General features: G+C 48.7%; 5 protein-coding genes across 9 annotated transcripts in view; 2 read left to right on the top strand and 3 right to left on the bottom strand.

Annotated features, from left to right (window-relative positions):
* The window catches only part of LOC113212645 (uncharacterized), a 10,771-nt gene extending 1,772 nt beyond the window's left edge, over positions 1–8,999 (top strand). Inside the window, exons 5-14 of the mRNA XM_052267907.1 lie at positions 4,046–4,246; positions 4,378–4,582; positions 5,021–5,387; positions 5,464–5,694; positions 5,773–6,052; positions 6,258–6,735; positions 6,813–6,960; positions 7,050–7,219; positions 7,727–7,848; positions 8,492–8,999. Of these exons, the coding sequence (XP_052123867.1) occupies positions 4,046–4,246; positions 4,378–4,582; positions 5,021–5,387; positions 5,464–5,694; positions 5,773–6,052; positions 6,258–6,735; positions 6,813–6,960; positions 7,050–7,219; positions 7,727–7,848; positions 8,492–8,844 (2,555 nt within the window). The 3' untranslated portion in view covers positions 8,845–8,999. The remainder of the gene's footprint in view (positions 1–4,045; positions 4,247–4,377; positions 4,583–5,020; positions 5,388–5,463; positions 5,695–5,772; positions 6,053–6,257; positions 6,736–6,812; positions 6,961–7,049; positions 7,220–7,726; positions 7,849–8,491) is intronic.
* On the bottom strand, positions 1,176–2,692 carry LOC113212664 (glutathione S-transferase-like). 2 transcript variants are annotated; one of them, XM_026431464.2, is made up of 5 exons: positions 2,525–2,692; positions 2,115–2,302; positions 1,852–2,019; positions 1,441–1,580; positions 1,176–1,359 (listed from the first exon to the last, which is right to left on the bottom strand). In XM_026431464.2, the coding sequence occupies exons 2-5, from the start codon at positions 2,248–2,250 to the stop codon at positions 1,192–1,194; spliced, it is 612 nt and encodes a 203-aa protein (XP_026287249.2). In that variant the 5' UTR covers positions 2,251–2,302; positions 2,525–2,692; the 3' UTR covers positions 1,176–1,191. The 2 variants fall into 2 exon arrangements, with proteins under 2 accessions (XP_026287249.2, XP_026287250.2); XM_026431465.2 differs by having other exon boundaries at positions 2,115–2,255; positions 2,525–2,691.
* A 324-nt stretch (positions 9,000–9,323) lies between the features above and the next one.
* LOC113212661 (transforming acidic coiled-coil-containing protein 3) lies at positions 9,324–21,052 on the bottom strand. 4 transcript variants are annotated; one of them, XM_026431459.2, is made up of 13 exons: positions 20,919–21,052; positions 18,552–18,755; positions 16,029–16,105; positions 15,642–15,730; positions 12,832–15,131; positions 12,334–12,409; positions 12,081–12,243; positions 11,875–11,980; positions 11,340–11,549; positions 11,141–11,256; positions 10,881–11,042; positions 10,655–10,804; positions 9,324–10,558 (listed from the first exon to the last, which is right to left on the bottom strand). In XM_026431459.2, the coding sequence occupies exons 2-13, from the start codon at positions 18,732–18,734 to the stop codon at positions 10,375–10,377; spliced, it is 3,816 nt and encodes a 1,271-aa protein (XP_026287244.2). In that variant the 5' UTR covers positions 18,735–18,755; positions 20,919–21,052; the 3' UTR covers positions 9,324–10,374. The 4 variants fall into 4 exon arrangements, with proteins under 4 accessions (XP_026287244.2, XP_026287245.2, XP_026287246.2 ...); XM_026431460.2 differs by having other exon boundaries at positions 15,642–15,727; XM_026431461.2 differs by having other exon boundaries at positions 18,552–18,682; positions 20,919–21,042.
* LOC113212662 (sialic acid synthase) lies at positions 17,845–24,725 on the top strand. Its single transcript, XM_026431462.2, has 4 exons — positions 17,845–18,145; positions 21,805–21,954; positions 22,217–22,435; positions 22,902–24,725. The coding sequence occupies exons 2-4, from the start codon at positions 21,814–21,816 to the stop codon at positions 23,667–23,669; spliced, it is 1,128 nt and encodes a 375-aa protein (XP_026287247.1). The 5' UTR covers positions 17,845–18,145; positions 21,805–21,813; the 3' UTR covers positions 23,670–24,725.
* Positions 19,181–20,704, bottom strand: LOC113212647 (DNA-directed primase/polymerase protein-like). Its single transcript, XM_026431439.2, has one exon. The coding sequence runs from the start codon at positions 20,702–20,704 to the stop codon at positions 19,181–19,183; it is 1,524 nt and encodes a 507-aa protein (XP_026287224.2).
* Positions 24,726–25,251: the final 526 nt, after the last annotated feature.

Here is a 25,251-nt window from a genome sequence, read left to right as displayed (position 1 = left end):
CGATCGGGTGTGAAAAGCGTTGCAGAACTGCATCCCGGCCGCGCCGCGACCGCGCCGCAGCCTTGGCAGCGGAAAGCGTATCCTGACCTAAACTAGAGTGTCAACACACGACGCTATGGGCACCGCCACTGCCGCCACCCACAAGACGATCGGGAGGACAAGGCACCACGGGGCGGGGGTCGGCTGCCGTTTGTGACCCAGAAAGTACGTCCGATTTTTCTAAGGTTCGTTCAGCGAAAAAGGGAAATGAGCGCCTGCGAGGCTCAAGGTCGGCCAGCCCGCAGAACGTACATGCACTCCATACGAGAAGTTGCCTACCCACCAGGCGCTCCGAGTGGTGGCACAGGGTGAACTTGGCAGTTTTGGAACAGCGAATCACGGACGTACTTTGTGGATGATCCCTTTGCTGCGGCGACAGTCCCCGAAACATTTTTGCGTGAGCCGGCAAATTATGTAATGACGTCAATCGGATGCTCATGAGTTTTATATTCGAGTGAAACTCTCGCGTCGAGTAGTCTGGAACTGCTGCCCATGAGCGTTATTGGCTGGGAGAGATGCTCTCCACTTTTTTTTCAGAGTAGGCCTACGTCGTTATGTCGCAAGCAGGATCGTGGACCACCCGACCTCTCAATATATAGTTTTGTAGTATTTGAGCGGACAAGTAGTTGGCCTGCCGTCAAACTATCCGTGCTGTGCAAGCGCATCGCTTAAGCGATTGACAATTGACATGGTGGCGAGTTAGGTGACCAGACCACGCCATTTTTTCGGGCGTGACTGTGAGGTCACCCCGTGCACGTGAAAGGCAAACCGAAGGATTTTAATTTTCCAGAAAAAAGTATTTTGGGGGGAAAATCTATTATTTTTTTTCGGAAAAGTTTTATTTTTCCAATTTCTTTAAGAAAAGTTTCCAATTTTTACGTAAAAGTTTCAGAATTAGAATCCCGATGCAAGCCTCTCTTGCGGTAAGCGTGATCGATCCCCTATGAAACATGCACCATTAGCTTACTGCCGCCAGTGGTCCGGCGCGTCTACCCCTCCCCCTCCCCCTCCCTTTTCCCATTGTGACACTGCAAGACCAGCAAGTAGTGAAACAGAAAACAAAACAAATTTTTTTATCGAAATCTTCGTTACGTTTTTATTTTTGTAATTAGGAGAACAGTAAAAAAAGAAAAACATTATTAAAAAATCATTTTATTTATCACCGACGGGTCGTTGAGCGATGTATTTGGCGATGGGGGGAGTCGATTCCACCTTCCTGACCAACTCCTGCAGCAGGGGATAACCCTCCAGAAAGTCCCTTGCCATAAGAGCCTTGTAGTACTTCAGGGGCGCGACAAAGTAGATGTCTGCCCATGTAAGCTGGAAATGAAAGATAAGCTATTAAAATATCCAGATATCACTAATTTACTCGGAAGTGTAAGTTTTAGATGTGATGTGCACCTTTCCATTGACAAGGTAGCCTTTGTTTTCCTTTACAATTTCTTGAAACTTGTCCAAGTAGAAAGGTACTTGCTCCTTAAGCCGATCCTTCTTTGCTGCTTTGCTTGCAGGAATAGGGTCGTAGAACCATTCGCTAATCTCTGAAATTTTGGAAATTGTGCGATTAAAAATGAGTAATCAAACACCTCAAACGTACGTCCTCCGAGGTGACGCCAGGGGAAGTGGTTTGGCGGGTTTGGCCGCCGAGCCCCGGCCAGCCCCTGCCTGCGCCCCGGGTGGGCCGCCGAACCACACAGCTGGTCGGCGGGTCGGTCCACCCACCAAGTCGCAGGCGCAACCAGCAGCGCACTCCTCGGGGAGCATTCGCGGATCGCAGGGAGAGAGATGCCATCGTGTGGCAACTGAACTTACTTAGACGGAAATCGTGAAAGAGGTCGACAGCTTGGTCGATCTGGAGATTCTCAAGGTCATCCTTGCCAGATAATCCGACCTGCTTGGCAAGGTATCTGCTGATGGCACTTGACTGGGCAAAAATCTTGTCGTCAATGTACAAAACAGGCATCTGTCCGTAGGGCATCGCTGTGGAGGTGAGAAAGTTAATGTACAACCAGACTGCAAACTTGAATAAATGTAGTGATTTTCTTTTATTGTTTTTTTTTTTTAAGGTGACTCACTGCTTTTAACCGTTTCCCACTGGGCATAACTGTAGCGGATATCCTCCCAGTCTAGATTGCCGTAGGAAAGCAGATATCTGATGGGCTCCCCAAGGGCGGTGAGGTCGAAGTAGTGGAGCTTGTATTTGGGCGCCATGTTTGCTGGAATCAATCAGAGGAGAGCTGTTGTCAAGGACGGGTCCTAGTATCTCAACAATAATTATTGTAAAGCGTCATCGTGAAGATACGAAATATGGCTCATGTGTATGACTTATACAACTGTTCTGAGTTTTTTCGGGTAAAATCCACAAATATTTTTTCGCAGCGAGCCTCTAGCCTGGCAGCAGCTGAGCGACAAGTGGAAGGGGAATTCGCGATTCGTTTTCAGGGTCACAGCGAGATGCCAGCGTGGAGAGAATGCAACAACTTACATTTTTGAGATTTAGATCGTTTCAAGTTTGAAGCACACGGTCCACGAGCGGAGTCAGCTCGACACGTTGCGGTGGACTGACGGGACCGAAACGGATGGAGGTCCAAATCGGTGGGACCAGTATTTGTTTCGTCAGCTCAGTACACACCACGAAGCCCAAGCCCCCACTACCTCCAGGACTCGTGCCCCCACTCCTCCGAACCTCGCGAGTCCGAACACTTAAGCGTCCAATTGTGCAACTTCCGCAATGACCAGCAGATGGCACTGTATGAGCCAGATGTGCCTGTCACATAATGTAGTCTCTACCCCCCTCCCTCTGCTCTCTCGCCTGTACCTTTTCACCAAAGGTGACACACACGCCTTACGAAGGAGTCTCAAACGGTCTCAAAATTAAGAGTACCAGGAAAGATTCTTGTTCTGGCGATCCATGGATAAAGATCTGTCTGTCTGTCTGTCTGTCTGTCTGTCTGTCTGTCTGTCTGTCTGTCTGTCTGTCTGTCTGTCTGTCAGTCAAGTCCGACGTCTGCCATCTCGCATAGCGCCTGGTAGGTAGGCATCATCTCGTCTGCACTGCATGCGTGTACTGCGGGTTGGCCTACCCTGCGGCTTACAGGCGCCCAGCTCCAGTAATTTACCGGAGTCTGAGGAAAACAAACGTACTTTACACAAATTGTTGTCTGTAATTTTACTAAACTAATTAAACTTAACACGTTACGGCCGGGGAATTGTTGTGCCTATGATTTACGTGGGGGCGTGACCACACAGTGATCATGGTGCACTTAACGTGTTAAAAATGATTGTGCATCAAAATTGGATCCACTTGACGCCGCTTTGACACCTCCTCGATGCTCCTGTCTGTCGTTCTGTACGAATCCACTTATCTGCCCCTTGACCACTTTGGCCCTCAAAGGAAAAGAGTTAAGAGCCGCCCTTCTTTGTAGCTCCACTGTAGCTTCGACCGACTCAGTACTGCGGGAGGTTCAAAAGAGTTGTGGTATCACTTTCACAAAATCTAAGACAAAATAGTTTTCTGATTTTAAGAATAGAAGTAAAGCTGGGCTAGACTTTACTTAGGACAAGAAGATTTTTGTTTCAGGCCAGCTGGTATGGTCAAGGTAGCGGGTCTTAACTTTATTACAAATTCCTCGGGGATGATTTTCCTGTAAAACCTGCAAATATTTTTTCAGAGTCAGTATAGCTCGGCAGCTACTGAACGACATGCAACAGCAACTTACATTATCGAAATGATGTTCCTTTGAAATTTGGAAGACACAGTTGGCAAGCGGAGAGGGCCTGGCGCCTTGCCGATCAGACAACTTGGCCCTCCAAGGAAAATAGTAGAGTGAAAGTAGTGCCGTCCTTGATTGTAGATACACTGTTTGTAGCTCCAGTAGCCGACGCAGGCTTGAAGCCTGAGGCCTGAGGCTTCCCACAACGAAATCGAACAAAATAAAATTAACATCCAAACCCGGAACGACACCGGCAAAGAAGTAAATCCCGTTTTGTTTCTCGGGGGTGCCAGTGTGCACGGCGCTCACGTCGGCGGCCTTGGTGCTGGACATGACCTGGAGCGGGTGGGAGCGCCTGCGCTGGCTGGCGCACGCCGCCGGCGTGCCCTACGTGCAGGCTGACGTCTCGGTGCGGCCATTCCTACAGGCGGCCGACGACGTCCTCCGCTTCCGCAACATCAGCGACGCGGCCCTGGTGTTCGACGGCGACCTGGGTGAGTCCCACCAGACGGGTCAATTCAAGAGTACGGCGACAAGCGTATGTTTTTCTCCCCCTCCCCCTGAAATTATAAGATTTTTTCCAGGCCTTCCCTGACCTTTTCTGACGCATCCCTATGCTTCGCAGAGATGTCGCAGGGCATCTACTACCTGGTGGGACGCTCGCCTCTGCGGGTCGTCGTGCTCCCCGGCCTCGACGGCGACGCCTGGGAGCCGAGCGGCCCGGCGGGGCGCCTGGGCGCCATGCGGCCCACGCCTAGCATGCACGTGCTGCTGTCCGGCGAGGTGGACGCCATGGCGGAACGGGCGGCCCAGGCCGGCCTGGTGGGCAGGTGAGCCGCACCAGCTGCACCACCTGCACCACCCCCACCACTACCACCACCTGCATCACCCCCACCACTACCACCACCTGCACCACCCGCACCACCTTCGCCACCCGCACCACGCCCAGCATGCACGTGCTGCTGTCCGGCGAGGTGGACGCCATGGCGGAGCGGGCGGCCCAGGCCAGCCTGGTGAGCAGGCGAGGCCGCAGCACAGGCTGGCTCCTCTCATGCAATATGGGTGGCTTTTCTCCAAGCTCCAAGCTGACGATGAGTTGATAGTGTTGCGACTTTTCTTGCCTTTTTGCGGAGCCCCGGCCCACCTTCCTTGACGAGCGCACGAGCGTGGACGACCTGCTCCCCGCGGCGGGGCAGGGTGCACCTGGCCCGTCGGTCTTGCACGTGCCCGTCCGCCCTCCTGAACCTGCCGCCTGCCGCCTGCCGCAGGTACACGCGGTGGATGCTGGTGGACACGGCCGTGTCCGGGGCCACGCGCGACGCCCGCCAGCTGCAGAACACCACGATCCCCGTGACCCTGCTCACGGCGCGCGCCTCCCTCTGCTGCTCGCTGCGCGGCGGGGGCTCGCGCGGGATGGGCCCCGGGGACAGCTGCACCTGCGCCCAGCCGCAGCGCCTCCACGAGCTCCTCATCCCCGCCGTCGTGGACCTGCTGCAGCAGCTGGCCGTGGAGGCCCACCGCCAGGGCGTGCCCCTGCAGGTGGAGCGGGGGGTGGACGCGGCCACCATCTGCAGGGCCTCCAGGGACACCCCGACGCAGAACGCGAGCAGTCCCGCCATCGACATGCTGCGCCAGGTAGGCGACGACGCGGGGGTGGCCTCCGGCCCGGCGGCCCTTTACTTGACTTGACGCGCGCGCGCTGCTTGTGCAGCTGGCGGGGCAGCTGCCGGGGCTGCTGGTGCAGCGCCTGGACCACCGCTCGGACGTCGCGCTCCTCCCGGACCTGGTGCTGGACGTGGCCGTCGTGCCCATGGGGAACGGCGCCACCGACGGCGGGGACGCCGAGGGGGACGTGGTGGGCGAGTGGTCCACCACGAGGGGCTTCACGGCGCGCGCCGAGCTGCCCGCCCTCCGCCGCTACTTCCGCATCGGCATCGTCGAGGTGAGGCCCGGTGCTTCGTCCCTCGCTCTCCCGACCTGTCCATACCCCTTGCCTTCACTCCCGTCGTGTACTCCGCAGAGCACGCCGTGGACGTACCGCGCCGAGGACGGGTCCTGGACGGGCTACTGCGTGGACTTTGCCCACCAGCTCTCCGAAATGATGGACTTTGACTTCGAGTTCGTCCCGGGCAGCGACTACGGCGAGCGCGACGTCCGGACGGGCCGGTGGAGCGGCGCGCTGGGGGACCTGGTGTCCGGGAGGACGGACGTGCTCATCGCGGACCTCACCATGACGGCGCAGCGGGAGGAGGCCATCGACTTCGTGCCGCCGTACTTCGAGCAGTCCGGCATATCGATCGGTAGGAGGGTGGCGTTGTGCTGTCTACCCTGGCTACGAACAGTACTTTACTTTTTAAAAATCAGGGTAACCCCCAAAAAAATATCAGGGAAAAAAGAAAATTTTCGGAAAAACGTCAGAAAGAGATCCGAAAAAAATTAAGAAAAATAGGAAAATCCCCCTCTTTTCCCCGTTGTTTCCTAGCCGATCTCTTCGACCTCTTTCAGTGATTCGCAAGCCGGTGCGCAAGACGTCGCTGTTCAAGTTCATGACGGTGCTGCGCCTCGAGGTGTGGATGAGCATCGTGGGCGCGCTCGTGGCCACGGCCGTCATGGTGTGGCTGCTGGACCGCTTCTCGCCGTACTCGGCGCGCAACACCAAGTACCCGTACCCGTGCCGCGAGTTCACCCTCAAGGAGAGCTTCTGGTTCGCGCTCACCTCCTTCACCCCTCAGGGCGGCGGCGAGGCGCCCAAGGCGCTGTCGGGCCGCACGCTCGTCGCCTCGTACTGGCTGTTCGTCGTGCTCATGCTCGCCACGTTCACGGCCAACCTGGCCGCCTTCCTCACCGTCGAGCGCATGCAGACGCCCGTGCAGTCGCTGGAGCAGCTCGCGCGCCAGTCGCGCATCAACTACACCGTGGTGGGCGGCTCCGACACGCACGCGTACTTCACCAACATGAAGCAGGCCGAGGACACGCTCTACAGGTACGGGGGTGGTCGCGTGTCGTTTGGTTTCAAAGTGCCCGCCTTACAGTCGGGTAATAATCGAGCTCTCGGTTTAGGGTGTGGAAGGAGATCACGCTGAACGCGAGCAGCGACGAGACGCAGTACCGGGTGTGGGACTACCCCATCAAGGAGCAGTACGGACACGTCCTGCTCGCCATCGAGCGCGCCGGCACGCTGCCCAACGCCACCGTCGGCTTCCAGAAGGTAAGACACCGACGTCAAATCGACGACACTTTGACCCCAAAAATCGACGTAACTCTGACAACTCAGACCTCTTTGGTCATCGTGCCCAGGTGCTGGAGAGCGAGGACGCGGAGTTCGCCTTTATCCACAACGCGGCGCACGTCCGGTACGAGGTGAGCCGGAACTGCAACCTCACCGAGGTCGGCGAGGTGTTCGCCGAGCAGCCCTACGCCATCGCCATCCAGCAGGGCAGCTACCTGCAGGAGGAGCTGAGCCGAAAGTGAGACCCGGCGAGTGGGGATGCGGTGGGGAGAGGTTCCGCACGTCCCTGTTTGTAGCTACAACCGACACGCCCACAGTCAGCTTCGTCAGAACCGACTTTAGAAATGAGTCCGCTTACGCCCCTCTCCCTCCACCCGGACAAAATTAAAATTAAATAAAAATAGAGGAGGATTTTCCTCATCCCACCGCAGAGCGTCAACCGTCTCACAAACCCCGGGAGGATGTTCTGACCACTGTGTTTCTGCTGATCCCGTCCTGCGGTGGGATAAGGAAGGTACTCCCCCTTTTATTTATTTTTATTTTTGACCGGGTGGGTGGGGAGGGGGGAGGGGCGTGAACATTTACGAGGCTGAGCGGACTTTTGTCCTCAGTCGATCCGAATGAATCTGCATGTGGCCGTGTCGATTGTAGCTACAAGTGTGTAGCTACAAACAGGGGCGCAGAGGTTCCCGTAGCAGCGGGTCGCACCGGGCTGCAACTGAGAAACGCGACTGCTGCCACACAGGATCCTGGAGCTGCAGAAGGACCGCTACTTCGAGGCGCTCACCGCCAAGTACTGGAACTACAGCCTGCTGGGGGACTGCAACTCGGGCGGCGACAACGAGGGCATCACGCTCGAGAGCTTGGGTGAGTGGGCGAGCTCGGGGTGATTGGTGGGCAAGCTCGGAGTGCTTACAAGGGGACTTAGGCAAGTGTAAATTCCCGATCGTGCCCAAACTCGGTATATTTGCTTCTTTTCTATGTAGGTGACGAATGCCGACCAATTTTTTTCCTGAGTGGCATGTACCGAAACTCACTATAAAAGCGTATAATTTCGAAAAATACAAATTTCTATTTTTGTACAAATATTAAGTGATATTCTGAATCAAAATGAGCGTTTTTTTTAGGAGGGGGGGGTAGTTCCTCTACCACTTTTCGATTTGAGACCTCCTTCCGTCATTTTTGACCCAAATTCAATATTTTTTCCATTATTTGCTCCCTTAAAGTACTCTAAAAATTGACACTCAGGAAAAAATTCTACCGTCAGCCGTCATCAACATAGATAAGAAGAAAAAATACCGAGTTTGGGCAAGATCGGGAATTTACACTCGCCTAAGTCCCCTTTTGTTAGTGGAGGAGCGGAGCGCCGGGCAGGGTAGGCCACTCGCCCCGCACGCATGCGACGCTGGCGCGGCGGTTGCCTACCTGCCGTGCTGCTAGGGGCCCGGCGCCCGGGCCGGCCGTCGTTTGGGCACCGCGTTTTTTCAATGTGATGTCCTCCTCCCTCCAGGGGTGTGCGGCCTGGTGTTCGCCCTCATCACGCTCGGCGCCGAGGTCGTCTACTACAAGCGCAAGGAGAACGCGGTGACGGACCTGCAGCCCGCCCGCGCCAACGGCGACAACAACGGCACCACGGCCAAGGACAGCATGCGGCGCGCCTTGGCCGAGGTGAACCAGGTCGCCGCGGACAGGTCCGTGCTGCTGACCAAGTCGTCGATCGCGAGCCTGGCCAAGCAGCGAAGGGCGGCGCAGGGCCTGGGCCAGCAGGGCCTGGCCACCATCACCGTGCGGCCCCCGCCCCCCAACGCCCCAGTCCCGGGCCTCCCCTACGCCTCCGTGTTCCCGCGCGGGAACCTGTACTGAGTTGTTGAGGGTGAGATGCTGTCTCTATGCTCGCACTGCTGCGGCTACACCGAATAGAGTGACGACAAGGATGCTAGAAGAGGATGGCCATTGGCCAGTTAATGAACACAAAGTCTGGGCTTTTAGTTTCTTTATAAATGTGTCCTTTGTTGTTATGCAGTTCTCTTTTTCATCATAGAGCCCAAACACTGCACGTTCAGCCATGTCTCATACCAAGAACCTAGGTAGTATGAGTTGATTTATACTGATCTTTTAATTAGGAGTGCATTTGAGTATTTTTAAAATTGTGACGCACTTGCAATGTCGGCAGTGAAACCAGCACTAACGTCTAAATTGTGAAACAATAAGAAGAGATTTGGCCTGTTGCAGAAAATTTTGGAGGGTGTTAGTTATCAGGCAGCTTGCTGGCTCAAGTTCTCTCATTAACTTTCAGATATAGTGCACAGCACATCCAATTAATTTAGAAAGGAAGGCATGAATCATTTCATGTAGAATGATTTATTTTATTCCACAAAGTTTATAAGTACATGTTTATCAGTTAGCTGGTTACTTTAAAGTAAATTCAGACCGGTGCAGCGACCAGAAATACAAGACTTGCTCAACCTAAACCATTCCATGTACAAAATATAGAATTTTATTTTGGCAATACATATATATATACACAGAAATATATATGAGTGATCTATACATAATTACAATCAATTACCTACAAATAATAACATTTTTTAAAACAGCTTTGCAACAAGTAAATACTACGCCAATCACAAGAACACATATGGCACTTTCATGTGAGAGTGCATGTAGATGGGCAAAGCTAAAAAGAGTAATATCTTGCATTAGGTATTACTAAATGGACGGGGAAGTCTAATTTTCCAGTGCGTTTAAAGCAACTATTTTGACATTAATCGACAAAGAAATGCTTGCAAGAGCGAATGAACAAGTGATTTATCAGAAAATCTAGTTAAACAGATTAAAACAAAACAAAAATAGAACCATTTCCATAAATTAGCTTGCTCAAACAAAAAATTAAAATAATTAATTGAGAGACATACATTTGGTATAGGGGAGTATTGTATGTATCTATAGACTGAGCAAAAATTATTGTATAGAAGACACAGGAAGAAAACCAGGATACAGCCCCTTGGGGGTGTACAACTGCTTATGTAGGTACTCCCTCTATTCAACTTGTAGTCTAATATCTCAATAGTTAACAACCTTCACCCTGCACAACTACATAAGAAAGGTGACAATTCGCTGAGAATTAGAGGGAAATTAAAAATACAAGGGTAGGAATGATAAAATAATTATTTGTGGTAGTACAAAGCCAAGTAAAAAAATAAATTAAACTATGTAAAAAATGAGATGGTTCATGACAAAGCTGCTACATACTGAGTCATAAAAACATAAGACTAACAATAAATATCAAAGGTATGAAAACAAGTAGCACAGAGCAAATTTTGGTAGCAACCTTACTAGGTTATAAAGTGGTCTTGGTGCCTGTATGTTAAAAAACTTACATGAATAGTGTGGTTATTCACCTACTTTATTTATTAGTTCATCACATATAGCAGTAAGAGCCTGATTTTCTTTAACTTTCTGCTCCAAAGCTTCTTCAACAGACTTAGTTTTGAGTTCCAATTTTTTCACCATGGCTTTGAGTTTTGCATTTTCCTGATGATGTTTTTGTTTAATTGCTTCAAGATCCTGGTTTGCTCTGAGAAAAAACAGAAACAAGACATGACAATTAAAAATGGTGACAAGCACTATCTTCTCATATTCTAGGTTTGTTCAAAAAGTACACTACACATACTTCTCTAATTTGGATACTGCATGTGACTTAAGCATATCATACATATTTTGCATTTTATCAAAATTTTCCTGCTTTTCAGCCAAAGCTGCATTTAAGGTTTCTTCATTTTTCTTCATGGCAGTGACTACTGACTTCAATCGTTCATATTTCCTGGAAAATTCAACAGAGTGATATGTGTTCTCAAAACCAACAATTATTCATAAAAATGAAGGTCAAAGTAACATACGTGTGAATATCAGAAAATGCTATTTCCATGTTGTTTAAATGCTGTTGGGCTTGATCTCTGTCTTTAACTAAATCAATTTGCTTTTCCTCTAGAGCAGCCTTTTCCTGACTCTTTTCCGCAACCAGTCTTGAAATTGTTTTCTCATACTCCTTCATGATTACACTGTACATAAGATAAGGCATCAAATGAGAATCCAAAGTGAATGATTATTACAACTCAACAATAAGAGTTGACAGAGAATGACAGTTCAGAATACTCACCTCAACTCGCCAAGGCTTTGAACTTTCTCTTGAAGCTCTTTATCTTTTGCTTTGATATCATCCGCTCTGCGAATATCCATTTCTTGAAGTCTTTGTTCCAGTTCTGATATTCTCTCCTGAGTGAGAAATTGTAAAAAGTTGTATTGCAAAAACCAATTAAATACTTCCACACTAACCTTATAAATTTTAATTCAATTACCTGGTATGCTTTGTCTTGTTCCTCAAGAACGGACTGATGCTCCTGCAGCTTCTTGATTAGATCTTCTTGTTTTACAAGAGTTCCACGAGACCCGATACTCTCTAGCGTCTCATTCAGCATTATATGAGCAGGAGTTTTGACAGGTGTACTTTTATGAGAGGTTGCCTTCAATGGTGTGATAAGGCCCGCATCTTGAGCAGTCTCCTCAGCCTAAAATAAAATACGCAAGACTAAGTTCCCAGAACAAAATAGCCAAAAAATAACAACAAAATTAAACACACCCGTGCAGTAGACCACTTAAAAATTCTAAGACACAAAGAAGGAAAGTGTGACAAAGCACATTCAACAAAGAGTAGGCCTTTCAACATTGCATAGAAGGGAAGGTTTCAGAGTCTCCTCCAGATAATTCGTCTACCTTAACTGTTTGGATTTACAAGATTAGTCTGTACTAACAGACATGCTCAACAATGAAAGTCTGGTTGTTACATTTCCATGGCTATAAGAGACCCTAACAAAGAAGTACCATCAAATTTACCTCCTTTTTAACAGCTGATGGACTTAATGACACAAGTTTCACTGACGTGTTGAAGGCTTGCTGAGATGGATCCTCTCCACCTACAGCACCAGGTTGTGTTTCAGTGCTACAACAATCAATAATAAAAACAATTATTGTTACAATTGTGAAGAGACCAAAAGGGATTTTAACTACTGACAACAAATTTGAGACCACAAAATCTTTACCTGTTTTCTGGGTGCATGATGAAGGAACTATCACGAGTGTCGGATGAGAAAGCGCCAACCAAAGGATCAAATTTCACATAAAGGCTTTCTTTGCGGAGATCTCGAGCACTGCGAGTGCAACCGTGGAGAGAAAGAAAATCAAATGCCCCTGGATCTTTAAAAGCTGGAAACAAAAAAAATGCATCGCCAATTGTAAATGTGCTTGAGTTATACATAGCACGTAACATCAATAATCTAATAAATCTTGACATACCGTCTCCACTCGTAAACTCCTCTTCGTCTATGTTTTCACTCTCCTCAAAGTCACTTGGTGGCTGTGGTCCAGAAACCTACGAAAGGAAATGACAGTTAAATAAATAAACATGTCACGTACATTCAAGTTTCTTAAAATCTATTACAGAGAATGTTGGGTTTTTAATAGGACGAATCAGCATCCATCCAATTTTTCTGAACGAATTCCTGTACAATTACACAAATTGCCAATTGGGGTTAGAAAACATTGGTCATATCATGTGACAGGAGTACACCATTGATACTGAAATCTTGTTTCTGTACATCTGCTTGTGTCCATTAAGTTTCTCGTTAAATAAGACACTTATGACATAAAAATACAGCTTCTGGATTGCAATCATGCATCAGAAAAGTAACACTCACACATGCATAGAAAATTAAATACAGAAGTATGTAAAAAAAATAAGATTAAAGTGTATACAGTGAACATGCAGAAAGCAGCATTAGCCTTGTGTATTACCTGGGCCTTAGAAACTTGTGGAGAATGTACTTCAAACTTAGTGGCAGATGTATCAGCCTGCAGATCAATTACAGTTCGGTTTCCAGGGTCGGGTGAGTCACACTCAGGATCTTCTGATGCAGTACTGCATGTTCGTTCAGACTCATTCAAATAACTTGACGAAATTTGACTGGCCTCTTCAGCAACACCCTTAAAGTCACCTTCTTCAAGAACTTTCTCTTGCAGTTTGCACCTCTTAATAAGAGAATCTAGACCACTGTCAGCCTCCGATTCCAATTCTGCAGGAACAGAATCTAAAATTAGATCTGGTTCACATTCTGACTCAAGAGGGGATGTGTCAGCAGATATAATGTTGGCAAAAGACTCATCCAATTTTCTTGGAGAGGCAGCAAAGGATGGAACAGCGTGCTCAGGATCACTTTGAGAAGCTAGCTGTTCTTCAAGTATCTCCTCAAAAGTACGTGGAGCTTTTATGGGAATGGGTAATTCATCAGCAACCGAAGCTGGTACCGCATTCTCTGGGTCACTTTGTCCAGCAAGTTCAGCAGCAAGAATCTCTTCAAAGGTTCTCGGTTTTCTGATGGGAATTGGAATTTCATCAGCCTGAGATGAGGGATACAGTTCTGCTCGTTCCTCTTCCTCAGCTGGTATGTCTTTCTCTTCCAGTTCAGATGACAGCTTATGCCCTGCTTCGTCAGCAGGCTCAACAGGGACCTTGTTTAATAGTGTAGGTTGACCTTCACTAGTACTTTCCTCTGAGATGACTTCCTCTGTATCTTCAGCAACAGGATGCACACTTACTTCCTCAGTATTAGATTGCACTAAATCATCCTTAACTATTTCTCCACTAGCAGCAAGCTCTTCTGCTAATATTTCTTCAAATGTTCGTTGCTTTCTTACTGGGAGTGGAGCTTCATCAAAACAGTTGGGATCAGGAGTAGCTTCGACATCTGCCACATGAGAGGCTGGTACTTGTTCTTCAGCCGCAAGCCCATCAGCCAATATCTCCTCAAAAGTTTCAACTTTTGTCACTGGTAAAGGAGCCTCATCAAAACTAGTTGAATCATTCTTTGAATTCTCAACATCAGTAGATGATACAAGCTGCTCCTCAGCAACTAAGTCCGCTTGAGCATGATTACTTTCTTGAGACAAGTCTTGACATTCACTTACAATGTCACAATGAGTAGGAGTAGTTTCCTCCTCGGGCTGGTACTCTTCAGATAGAGCCTGGGTTTCTTTCTCAAGCTCACATCCCTTTGAAGTGCCAAGACCCTGATTTTCACTTACTGTGTCACAATGAGTACGGATAGTTGCCTTTTCTTCAGGCTGGTACTTCTCGGATTGAGCCTGAGTTTTTTTTTCAGGGCCACATCCCTCTGAAATGCTCAGACCATCAGTAGACCCACTTGGATTGGCAATTGGAGTTTCAGTAATAGACAAATTCGCGCCTTGCAGATCCGCAACCTGGCAAGGGACCTCTTGGGGAGTCTGGAGCGGAGTCTGACTAATAAGGTGACGCCACTCTGAATTGTTAAAATCTTCAGTACAGACAGTCTCATTAGCACTTAGATTTCTGTCTGAATTGTTAAAATCTTCTGTACAAACAGTTTCAGATAGATTTTGATCTAAATTGTTAGAATCATCATTAAGAGTTTGATTCACACTTAGATTCAGATCGGCACTTCCAGAGACGCCATCAAAAGTCACATTGATGTTACGGGTGGTGTCTGGAATGCCAGTAAATGTAGAATTAAGGCCACCTTCAACTGCAGTTTGAGTCAGAGCAGCATTAGTTTCACAATCCCCTTCAATAGTAGAATCCAGATCACTGTTTAAATTAGTGGATACAGCTTCAGAGCTTCTAGAAACAATTTCATCTGTGGTCTCTAGATTACTGGGTGCTTCATTGAGAATCTGAGTCTTGTTTATAATATCATTTCCTTGTGCTTCTTCTAACGTGGCATCAAAGTAAGACTGAATGGAACTGGAACTAGTCTGGGCGGTGGGAATCAAATTTCCATTTTCTGGGCAAACACTACCCAATGTGTCTTCTGTCAAATCACAGGTTGAGTCCTCATCCAAAGTAAATGTTCCGTCAGCAGATAATGTTTCACCTGCCCAAGGATTGCACAGCTTGGCGGGTGGTTTCTCAAAGCCACCATTAAGAAGATTTGACTGAGGAGCAGGACTGTTCAGAACAAGCTTAGAGAACTGGTCACCAAGAAAACTGACATTCCCACTTGTTTCCGCAGCACTAACATACGAAGTTTCAAAACAAGAGTCAGATGAGGCATCATTGTCTGCAACAAAAAATAAAAGCTACCCTAAACCAGGAGCAATGCAAGCAAAGCTGCTTTTTGGTCAGTTTGTTAGACCACCACCATCACTTTGGTTTTTAAAGCTCCTCTCTCCTCTGTAAATTCTTTCCAGTCCATCTCCTTAGATCCATTGCAAGTGTCAGGCCAGTGAAGATTTTCCATTGCAGTGTGCAATAAGAATATGTACAGCAAGCAGAAAATATAAAATATATAATGAATAAATCTAGAATTTGGTACCCATATCTCTGAGCCTACATTTCAAAAAATATATTAAAAAAAAAAAAAAGAAGAAACAGTCCATACTAAGAGAAAAAAATGATAGAAAAATAAAAATTCTAAACAAAATTCTAGTAAAAAAAATGCTGCTTTCTGAATACTTTCTCATGGAAATTTAGCAAGCAAATGTCTGTCTGTTACAAGAAGACAATTTCCAACCAGAAATATTAGAAGGTGGTGACAAGCAATAATTTAAGATTAGAAGACTCAACTTACCCGAATCAAGCCTATCCGATCTGCTGATGGCACTAACAGCACTGACAAAGCTGATGTCAGAGGCCACAGATCTGCGCTCGCCCTGGCTGCTGGAGAGAAACACTTTGAGTGAGACACAGGTCTTGGGTATGAGTGCGAGATTTGTCAAAAGAACGAAGGCATCATCATCAAGAGAGTCCAACTTAAAAACCACTTCAACCAGTCACAACTTGACTGCACACTCACACCGGCAAGCGTTCAACAAAGAAAGCCATCCATCTTTTACCGGACATAAAATGTTTATGTCACATAAGAGATACAAGGACATTCCAGTTGGACCCTAGCGAGAGAAAACTGGAAGTGGAAGTGATTGCCAGTTTAACACTTGGGATGACAGCGCTCACTCACCCTGGAGAAGACACTGAGGGTGAGTCTCCGTTCAGAGATGCAGGGCTGGACGGTCCGGTGCCCTCGGCGCCCTGGGCCTGCAAACCAACCGACAAAAGATGTTCAACATCACTGTTCAACAGACGGGCTATCAACTCCATGACAATAGTCTGCCGAGGGGTGTGGACGCGCTGGGCTTCCGCCAAGCCGTCTCAGTACTGTCGTGCCGCTATAGGCATCGCCGCCTGTTCCGTTACGAACCAAAATAACCCCCCGAGGGGCGTTAGAGAGAGGGGAGGGGGGGGGGGGAGGATGGCTAGGTCACTGCCGGGGTCGACTCGCCGGCAGGAGGGGGAGGGGAGGGGGAGGGGGAATGCGTGAAGTACGTGTGATGAGAGAAGCGGGCGCGGGCGCGGGGTAGCGACAGTACGGATGGGTGCGACGAGACACCGACTCTTGACGGACCACTGACAGGTGCGAGTTGATCTTAAAGTGCGACCGGTGATTAGAGAGAGCAAAACATGGTTGGAGAACAAGTAATAGTGGGTTAAAATAATGTAAATCACATCAGGGTTATCTTGGACTCAATTCAGTGATGTGAAGCAAACTTTACAGAGAAGGCTTTGCAAAAAGATGTGTTTAAAAAAATCATGAACTGCCAACTTGGTGAATCAACTAATTAGTAAAGCCAATCTTCAATCTTCTTTTTAAGTTAACATTGTCGGCTCACGGAAACCTGTCAGATAAACTGTTCTTTAGGAAATAGAAAAGCTACAAGTGAAAGATAGCAGTAATGTTTGACAAAACATTACTAGAATGACAGTTTTGGCAAGTAAATGGCAATATCTGTCTCTTAAAAATATCAAAAAGAAGTAAAGCTCATTTCTTATGACTCAATGACAATTTCTACGGGATCTTGTCTAGAACTGTACCAAAGCGGAGATACCTTGAAAATAGCAATCTCAGTTGTTAAGCTCAACAAGAGAGCAACGACAAAATGACACACCACTCCAACTAGTCTATCCCACTGGCAACCATCTCAATGAATGAATGACTTCATTCATCACAAAACAGAGCAATAACCTCATCAGCCACATACACATAACAATACTGGGAAGGACAAGGCGTACAGAGTTAAGACAAGTGAGTCAGAGTGCAGGGGCACAGTCAGGTAAAGTTAGGGGCCCGCACGCCCACGCGAACCACACCCGGGTGACAGGTGTGGGGTTCGTGGAGAGCTGCCAGGTCAGAGCTGCCAGTGCGAGTGATTCAACCTAACCACCGCCGCGGCTGGCCCCGCTGCTGGACGACGCACCTGACAGATGTCACAGGTCCCGCACTGTGCGCCACGCCCCGCCGCGCCGCGCCGACCCTCGCGAAAGACGACCCGCGGCGAAAAGCGAAGCTGGCGACGCGCAGACGAGTCGTCATAGAGCGCTGACGGCGCGCAGTCGGGAATTGGTCATGAAAACAACGCGACGGGCCTCAAAGTGGAGCACAACAACACGGCCGCCATGTCACTGACGGGGGCCGACGCTGGCGCCGCCGCTGCGCCCCGCGGCCGGGGCGGGAAGTAGCGCGGCCCTCAACGCTGGCCCAGCCGAGCGCAGCCCGCGGAGCCCGCCGCGGAGCCCTTCCACCCCACGCGCCCGTCAACCAGAAGGAAGGGGTTGGCCGGAGGGTTGGCCGAGGGCGGCCGCGAGGGGGCGCTTCAGGAGGGCTGGGGGATGATTGCGAACTTTGGGAGACATGGAACGTAAACAATCCCGAGGGCTCGTGAGCTTGAGCGTTGACGGCACGTCGTTGTCCAGGCCACAGGCACACACCCCCTAATGACCAAAAGAAAGCCACCAGAGGGAAGGCGCGGCTGTGACTAGCCAGTGCACAGGGCAGGAACGGGGAGGGCGAGCGGGTGGAGGGGGTGTAGCAACCCCTCCTCCTTGTCCAGCGGCGGAGCGGCTCGGCTAGGGCCAGCCAGTCCAGGCCTGGGCGTCGAGCCCGCCCCAGCCCTCCTGCCACCCCCAGCGGGTCACCAGGGCGCCGCGCGCTCCAACACCCTCGCGAGGACTCGGCCAGCAGAGCGAGCCCAGCACGCCGAGGAGCACCGCGAGGACCCACCGGAGCGCCGCACCCTCCAGGTGAGTCCAGGGCGACCGGAGCAGCCCCGCGGGAGGCCTCCGAGTGCCGCCGGCCTCCACCCTGGCCAGCCCCTCACCCCCCAGCATAGGCCACCGGGGTCGCCGGGCCCCGGGCCCTGGCCTTTCTCCAGGAATATAGTCATAGACTGAAGGGAAGGGATCTCTCTAGGCACCCTGAGCACGCCTCCTGGAGCAGCAGGGCAGGCCTTTCCACTTACTGCAAAACCAGGTGGAAAGTAGTCCTCACTTTTGTCAAGTTGATATGAAATTCAAAAGTTGGACTCATTGTAAAATCAAAACATGCAAGGAGTATTGAGATGCTTACGATAAATATTAATTGCATAATGAATAAGTCTGGGACATCTCATCAGTGAAGCAGCACTGTGATGCGGAACAAGCAACTCACCACACTGAGCAGGTTTCTCGGCTTGGGACCATCAGATGAATTCATGTCTTTCAGCACTGGACGATTTGGAGATTCAGATTCTGGGGTTGGCTGATCCTTGCCACTTCCAGGCAACAGCATTGCTCGTACTCCTGCCAATAGCCCGAGAGGTGACAAATATCCAGGAGGAGCATTCTCATCCATATCCAAACTTTTCTAAAGAACCTAGAGCAGAAAAGTCTGAGTGAGAAGAGGAACAGATAAAGGTTGAGAACATATTAAACACAGGACATCTCACAGAGAGTAAGAGACAAACAAATTTCATTTATGCGAACAGGAAACGAGAAGAATGCATTCTAAAACAATAAAACTTTTACGAAGGGGTAGAAATGTAGAAAGTTTAGAAAAGTGCAATAGTTCATTGCAAAACACAAATAAACTTACTGTATTGATGAATTTCACATCTTTGATACAGAAATTAATTAGGAAAATATTGAAAAATAAAAACACTAGTTTAGAATGGAACAATGTTTAATCAAAGCATTCAAAAAATAAAAATTGATGTCAGAGATTTTTTGTTTAACTCATGCAAGGACAAATATTCATGATTCACATTATGGAAAACTTTTTGACTTGAAGTCATGCACTATTTATTCGAATGAGTCATTTTCATTCATTGTCAGGGTGGAATTTAAAAGCTCGGAATCAGACATGCCAAACTCAGGAAAATAATTTGGTGATTCAAATGAAACATTTGATTCAAGTTCTTCAGTAGCTGCTACATACGACACGGCATGCCAAACATCAATAAGTTCCTTGTCAGACATAGTTGATACAGATTCAAATACAGCATCACCTTCATTTTCAAGTAAAAATACAATTTCAGGCGGAAGATTATTCTCCTTGGAACGGTAACCAGAGCAATCAGGATCATGACATTTTTGATAGTACTCAAAATTTTTTAAGTCCACCACATAATACACATTATTACTTTTATGTTGTCGACCAATGTTATGACAGAACCTGTTCCCACTAATTTCATAGATTATTCTGCATAATTCTGAGGAATATGTAGAACGACGAATCACTCCTGGAGAGACTAGACGCTTAATATACCGGTCCAATACTGGTTGAGGTGAGCTTACTCCTTCTTCACGCACAACAGGACAATCAGGAAGATGAGATGAATTTTTTACAACATAAATCTTCTGGTCTTTAGGCCCAAACTCTAAGATAGTTAGATCCTGAGATGTTTCACAGACATGGGTAATAAGTGAGTCAAGAAATAACTGCTTTTCAGCCAGGCGCTCTTTTTTCTCTTCAATTGGCTTGTATAGATTTTCTAGACTAAGAAGCAATGGAGAATTCTTCCCCCATTTAGATGATTTATAAAGCCGAAAATGTCTGTTTTTGGTGTACACTGCCTCATCACAAAATAACTTAGTCACACCATGTTTATCAAAGATAAACAAGTTTTTGAAAAGATCTGTGGTTATACCACATCTAGTGCAAAAATCTTGCAAAGTTTCTTGGCAACCAACCATCAGCCTAACTTTATCACAAATCATTTTCACAAAATTTCCAGCATTGTAATTGTTACGAAAGTAAATATTGGAAAACTGAAACACTAAATGTCGGCTAAATTTAAATGGAGTGGTCGAATCTAAATCCAACACATTCGTTCTGTTACATGACAAACCAAACTCTTCCTTCAAAAAATGCAAAACTATATTGATAAATGTCTCAACCATTTCTACACCGTTGCTTCCTGAGTTGAACTCCTTGTCAAACTCCAAGTCAAAGTAAAGCTTGCACACAGCTCCCTCCGTAATGACTTCAAATGAACGACGTTCCTCTGGAGGTTTGTGGCAGTCGTAGAACCAAAACAGAACAGGGTGCGCTGAGAGGAAGCGTCTGGTGCCGTCCTTCTCCTGCACGGCGAATGTCATGAGGCCCTCACTGTGGTCCCTGGAGTACTTGAGAGCGTCGGCCTGCTTCCTGAAGACCTGCCACCGGGTGGTTGGACCTTGGCTGAGGGACCTCAGCCAGAGGGGAACCTCCACTTCGGGCGGCAGGCGGCTTGCCCTCAGCTCTGCCTTGACGAGCTTGGCCGTCACGGGGGACGTCTTGTAGAACACGGTGGGTGCGATGGTCGGGCTGTTGGACGATGCCATGGTGCTCTGCTGCAGCAGTCTTTGTTAGGTACTCACACTGTACTGTACCACTGCAAGGCCTCAGCCAGTCTGGGCTCAACCGACAGACAACTCGGGAGTCACCTTCAAATGTCGCTACGCTGGCGCTTAACAGTACGACAGTTCGCCTCGCTCGAAGATTGAGATCAGGCGAAGGGTTGAAATCAGCCTCAAAACTAACGTCACGCGCACTTACCCTTGAGAACACACAAACGAAAATGGAACCTTCACTCTTCGCAAACAGTAACCGTCATAGCCGCGAAATCACAAAACGCATTCAAACCATAACAGTGAAGAGTGCTTTGAAAACTAGAGACTGTAGAAGGCGCTTTGCACTCGGCGCTACCAACGTGAAATGTTAAATTGTGCTGCGGTCGATGGCTACGTGTGAGCTCAAAAAGCAAGCAGTGGCGCAAGAAAAATACAATAAAAATGAATAATAAACGCTGATTTTTCTTCTTTCCATAAAATATTATCAAACACATGTAGATAAGATACTCAGCTTTGCAGAGCAGAAGCTGGCAAAAGTGTTGGAGATGGAGACAAATGACACTCGAAGAACACGGGGTACATTTAAATCTTAAATTTGAAGACTGACCTCAATATCGGGGGGCAGCAATCGTCGTGTGCTGTTTTGTCTCCGTCTACTTTTCTGAGAACTTGCTCTTGCGCGCCAATTGCGCAAGATCTTGCGAAAGTCGAATTAAGCAGCGGACGAGGAAGAGGGGAGAGGGGGAGGGAGGGTGGGTGGAGGCGCTAGAGGCTGGTAACCATACACAAAAACGGAAGCTATAAAGAAGTACCATATATGCATTGGTTAGGTGGACCAAGGGAAAGGAAAGTGTGATTAATTTCTTATTTTGGGAAAGTAAATTCGAACTTCTGTTTTTCTAACGCTTAAATACGAACAATACACGTTTGGTTTATGGTGGATATGTTGGCAACAATGCCAATTGAAAGACCTGCCGGGAATTACAAATGTACAAGACAGGGGGTAAGATTATCGCGCGCCCCCCTGCGATGATTGGATGATTGAGAGTGCTCTGAGCTGAACGGGGGAACTGTTCTGTCTGTCTCTGCAGCCCTCCGCCATGCTCAACCCTGCCAACGACATCCGCCTGAACGCGGAGAAGGCCATCACGGCGACGGGCCCGTGCTTCATCATCGCGGAGATCGGCCAGAACCACCAGGGCAACTTCAACATGGCGAAGAAGCTCATCCGCATCGCGAAGGTAACTTACCCTCCAAAAAAATAAGCAAAAGAAAAGTCAGAAAAAAGTCCTTGTAAAATCAGAAAAAAATCAGAAAAATTTCAGAAAATGTAAAAAAAACAAACAAAAACAAAAACAACAGAAAAACAACCAAAAATAATAAATTGGTGTACGCTCGAATTTCTAGTAAAGAAGCCCTCGGCTCGAACGAGGCCTCGTTCTCGGCTCTGTTCACCGCCAGGAGCAGCGAGAAACACGTTTAAAATGCGCTTCTATTCTGCAGGACTGCGGCGCGGACTGCGTCAAGTTCCAGAAGAGCTGCCTGCCCTCCAAGTTCAACCGGCGGGCCCTGCGCCGCCCCTACCCGGGGCCCAACTCGTGGGGCGACACGTACGGCGCGCACAAGAAGTACCTCGAGTTCTCGCAGGAGCAGTTCAAGGAGCTGCAGGACTACGCCGAGCAGGAGGTCGGCATCATGTTCTCGGCCTCCGCGATGGACGAGGTGAGACGTGGGGATTTTAAAATCAGAAAATTTTCCAGGAAAATTCGAAGTAAAATTTGAAAGAAATTTAAATGTTTCCTAAAAAAAGAGGTGGGGGGTGTGAAAATTCTTAGGAAAAATTACGATATTTATTCATCTAAACAATAATCTTGATCTTTTCGCCCAAAATCTTCTCTTTTTGTTGTTAATTGAAATACCGGATGGCTGATTAACCCCGCGCACTTCTGTAGTTAGACTGTACCGCACGCAGGAGTGCGGGCGTGTTGCCTAATCGCCCGGCCCGTAAGGCGCCGTGGACAGGGGCGATAGGCAAGCCCGCCCGCACTCCTGCGTGCGGTACAGTCTAACTACAGAAGCGCGCGGGGTTAATCAGCCACCTAGAAACTTGTAAGAAGGCGACTCTGGCCAATGCGAAGAAAATTATAATGCCAGAACTCTCAATAAACGGTGTACTTTGTTTGTGCAGGATTCGGTGGTGATGCTGGACCACCTGGGCGTGCCGTTCATCAAGGTGGGGTCCGGGGACAACTGCAACCTGCCGCTGCTGCAGCGCGCCGCGTCCACGGGCCGGCCGCTGCTCGTGTCCACGGGCATGATGAACCTGCGCGACCTGCGCAAGCTGCACGAGCACCTGACCAAGATGCGGGCGCGCTTCGCGCTGCTGCACTGCGTGTCCAGCTACCCGGCGCCCGTCGAGCAGCTCAACCTGCGCGTCATCCCCGAGCTGCGGCGCATCTTCCCGGACACGCACATCGGCTACTCGGGCCACGAGCTGGGCGTGGAGGCGTCCATCGCCGCGGTGGCGGCCGGCGCGCGCATCCTGGAGCGGCACCTCACGCTCGACAAGACCATGAAGGGCACGGACCACTGCTGCTCGCTGGAGCCGCTCGAGATGGGCCGCATGGTCCGCACCATCCGCCACGTCGAGGCCGCGCTGGGCCGGCCGCTCAAGGAGGTGCAGCCGTGCGAGGCCACCTGCTGGCTCAAGCTCGGCAAGTGCCTGGTGGCGGCGCGCGACCTCAGCCAGGGCCACGTCCTGGCCTCCGAGGACCTGTGCGTCAAGGTCGCGGACCCCATGGGTATCCCCTCCAACCGCTTCATGGACGTCATCGGCAAGACCATGCGAAACAACCGCAGCTTCGACGACGCCATCCTGCCCGAGGACCTGGGCATGGTGAGCCAGGACGGCGACGACGGCGACGACCCCATCCCGGAGCCGGACCCTGACGATTAAGGGACTGGCGGTATTAGCCCTTCATTATTTGTTAACGATCGATCGAAAGTCGCACGCTCAGATTGACGTTTGCTGCGAATGGCCATTAATTCTTGGGCAAAGTATTACGGATACTTGATGCAAGCATGGCCAATTGTCGTCTCTGGCATTCGAAATAGCTATACCATAAAATATGGTAACGCAGCTTCCTAATTTGTCTGGGTAACTAAATGTTTTTAATGTTGTATTAACTTTTTCAGTATTGAGAAAAAAAAGGACAAAAAAGAGGGTCATGACACCCATAACACTAAACTGATTACTGTATTTTTGGGCAACTGAAACATGCGTCTTATTTGCGCAACCCTGATCTTAATTAAGACCCACGCAGTTTTCGAATCTCGCAAGTGACGGATTTATTGCACTCTTCCTTTATTTTACCCTACAAGGAGATGCAAATTCACCACTTTCTCGTTTCAAACCCCTGGAAAAGAGCGCTTCAAAAAGGTGTCCCAATTAAGAGTGATTATGAAATGTTTTGCATGATGTAATGACATTTTCCCAATTTCGAGAAAGCCGTATTTGGCTAATTTAGTGATTATGTCCAATTAGTAGCCCCGTGAGAAATGACGGAACGATGTCGAAACGACATCAATCGTTTTATTGTCAGTTTGATCGTTTTGGCATCGCCCCGATTTCCGCTATGACATGACATTTCAGAGGTACCTAAATATTTGTGATGGTCTTGGACGTTAAATTTGTTCTTTATCTTTGTACTTTTTTCCGGTATACAGGGTGGCCCATAGGCCTCGCGACGTGCGGGCGGGCTTGCCTATCGCCCCTCACCTGGGCGTCTACGGTTCTGGTACTTGTGCACGCCTGCATGTCCTCCTACAGAATAAAAAAGTTACGTTCTCCAGGGTCTGTGGGCCACCCTGCATAGTTTGGTAGTAGGTAGCATACTAATGTGTAATAGGTGGACACGAGACGCACGAAACGATTTTCGAGGAATTAATAACTTTTAGTGATAGCAAGGGATATCCTGATTCTCTAATATGGAATAAATCAAATTTGATGTTACCTTTTTCCTCTTTTAATATTTGTATGTATTCTTTGGAAGCTTTGATGTTGGTGTTTTTAGTATTTAAAACATTTGCATTTTTACAGTTTGTGTTTAGAGAGCATGACATTGTAGAGAGCAGTCCAAGAACATGTTTGCTACACTTTCAAGAGCAAGGTAGGACGTTTTACCATTTAAAGGTACGCCACATTAATGCCTTTCAAATGTCAATGTAAAGGTACACTAAAACTTCGCGCTAATGGTGCGTTTTTCAAAAAGGCCTCATGGCAGTCCACCGACCCCTCCTTCCTTTATTTTGCTTATACTGTACCGCACGCAGTCGTGCGGGCGGGTTGCCTACTCGCACGGGTCGCACCGGGCCATAAGGCGCCGCGGAGAGCGACGGTAGGCAAGCCCGCCCGCCCGCCTCTATGCGCGCTACAGTATACGCAAAATAAAGGAAGGGGTCTGTGGACCACCCTGTACCTACATTAAACATTTTCGTTGCTCCCCGATCAAGGTGCGACGTCCTACCCTTTGTTTTTT

Source organism: Frankliniella occidentalis, unplaced genomic scaffold, assembly GCF_000697945.3.
Source record: "Frankliniella occidentalis isolate FOCC.00 unplaced genomic scaffold, Focc_3.1 Scaffold61, whole genome shotgun sequence".
NCBI lineage: Eukaryota > Metazoa > Arthropoda > Insecta > Thysanoptera > Thripidae > Frankliniella > Frankliniella occidentalis.
The sequence above is the reverse complement of the archived record's forward strand: the minus strand, read 5'-3'. Positions and strand labels throughout refer to the sequence as shown.